The following is a 2,107-nucleotide window of genomic DNA, read 5'->3' as shown; positions in this document are numbered from 1 at the left end:
CACCCCGCACCAGTGCATCTGATCTCGGGGCTGAGCTGGAACCGGCCAGCGCTGGGTCTGGGAGTCACAGGCACGGCCGGTGGAGGACGGGGTGCGAAGGCGAGGCCGACAGTGCGGCTGCGCTCCCTGGCGTCTCTCCAGGGAGCGAGGGATCCTTTCTGCCGCCGTGGGATCCATGCTGTACCCCTCACCACCCCCAGATCCTGCGGACCCTGCACCCCAATACGCACAGCCTGTGCTCTCTGGACAGGAGGTCAAGGCCGACCCTGGGCAGCGCCTGTAATCCCACCGTCAGGGTCTGTCCCCACGAACGTGGCCTCGACCATGGCCTCACTTTAGATTCTGCGCTCGCGTCCCCCCCCCCCCCACTCCGGTCCCCGTGCGCGTGCCGGGAGGGGCCTGCTCACCTCGGCCCCGAGGCTGTGACACGCTTGTCCGTCAGCAGCCTCGGGCCGATCGGGGAGCCTCCAGAAGCTTCCGTGACTTAGTCATGGATTCCACGGAGCAGGGGCAGCGGACCGGCGGGGCGGGGGGAGTATTTGGCGAGGGAAGAGCTGCAGAACATATTCTTGCTTCGGATCATTTTTCCTAGACTTTTTCTGGGCGACAAGCCATTTAGGAATGTTTGTTACGTGCCTAAGAGCAGGAGTTGCTTTCGCTTTGTTCCCCTGCCAGTGCGGGGAGCCACGGTGCTCCGTGTTCACTGACGGTTTCTCCTTCCTTCTGCCCGCAGTGACCGACCTGCAGGAGGAGGGCAAGAACGCCATCAACTCGCCGATGTCGCCGGCCTTGGCGGACCTGCACCCCGAGGACACCCTGCTAGGTACCGTGGGCTCGCCGACCCCCCGCTGTGCGCCGACCCCCTGCAGAGTGATGGCCCAGTGACGGCCGAGTGACGGCTGAGCCCCGCGGCGTGCGCCCGGCCCTGGGGGGGGCGGGACGCCTGGTGCTCGCGGCCTCTTGTTCAGACATCGCACCGGGCGCCTGTGGGAGGCTGGCTCTGAGCACGAGGTCGTGTGTGAGAAGCGTGAGGAGGAACAAGTCGCTGCTCCCTGGTTAGGGGTGTGAGTTTTTTTGGGGTGTAGGTCTGGGGAGCCAACAGGTAGGAGACGACTGAATGCCGTGGGAGGACCGTTGCCACAGTGAGAAGCCTCCGAAAATCAGACACACGAGTAACCCCCCTCCCCCGCCCCCCATCTCTGCAGGCCGGCTGCCCCGCCCGGACCTGCTGGCAGGACCTGCCAGGCGTACCCGCCTCCTCGGGCCACGTCCCGGTCGGCACTGGTGAGGGGACGGCCCGCACACGTTCCCCTAAAGCAGCGGTTCCCTCCCAACCTGTGGGTCGCGACCCCTTTGGCGGTCGAACGACCCTTTCACAGGGGTCGCCTAAGACCATCCTGCATATCAGATATTTACATTACGATTCATAACAGTAGCAACATGACAGTTATGAAGTAGCAACGAAAATAATGTTATGGTTGGGTCACCACATGAGGAACTGTATTTAAAGGGCCAGGAGGTTGAGAACCACTGTCCTAAAGCGTGCCGTGGGACCCGCGCAGTCGGACGGCAGTGGCGGAACATTCTGTCTGCTTCCAAAGCCTGGTTCAAAGGGAAGTCCCGGCGGACGCCTCCGCTGTGGTTTCCGCAACAGGGCGGCCAGCGAGGGCTCCGGGAAAGGCCAGCGCACGTTGGCGGCCGCCCCAGGCCAATGCTGGCCGAGCTCCCTGGGCCGGCGGCTCCTCCCTCCTCCCTCCTCCCTCCTCCCTCCTCCCTCCTCCTGGCAGAGCGTGGCTCCTCGTGGTCATGCTGCTGAGGGTCTATGGTCTGGGCCCGCTGTGTGTCGGACCGAATGCTCCTGGCTGACTGTCTTATGAGCGAGTCCCTCGCGTATCCGCTGCTGTAGCCCCATGGTGGGCCACAGGTATCTCTTCGCGACGGCCTTGCCCTGGGCCTGTCCTTAGAAGAACTGCATAGTGTCACCGTCAGGACGCACCCAACAATGTGGCCTCCTATTTTGTTTATGAAGGTTTCGACACTCACTCCTGGCTGATCTCAGCTCAGTGCCTGTTGGAGAAGAAAAGAGACCCTTCACCCGCCGCGCCGC

The 2,107-nt window shown here is 63.5% G+C and overlaps 1 protein-coding gene across 1 annotated transcript in view; it reads left to right on the top strand.

Annotated features, from left to right (window-relative positions):
• Positions 1 to 683: 683 nt before the first annotated feature.
• LOC102438293 (beta-parvin) overlaps positions 684 to 2,107 on the top strand; it is a 30,867-nt gene continuing 29,443 nt past the window's right edge. The window contains exon 1 of the mRNA XM_023748065.1: positions 684 to 823. Within this exon, the coding sequence (XP_023603833.1) occupies positions 778 to 823 (46 nt within the window). The 5' untranslated portion in view covers positions 684 to 777. The remainder of the gene's footprint in view (positions 824 to 2,107) is intronic.

The sequence above is a fragment of the Myotis lucifugus genome, unplaced genomic scaffold, assembly GCF_000147115.1.
Source record: "Myotis lucifugus unplaced genomic scaffold, Myoluc2.0 scaffold_1112, whole genome shotgun sequence".
In the NCBI taxonomy this organism is placed as follows: domain Eukaryota; kingdom Metazoa; phylum Chordata; class Mammalia; order Chiroptera; family Vespertilionidae; genus Myotis; species Myotis lucifugus.
This window is presented reverse-complemented; position numbering and strand designations above follow the sequence as displayed.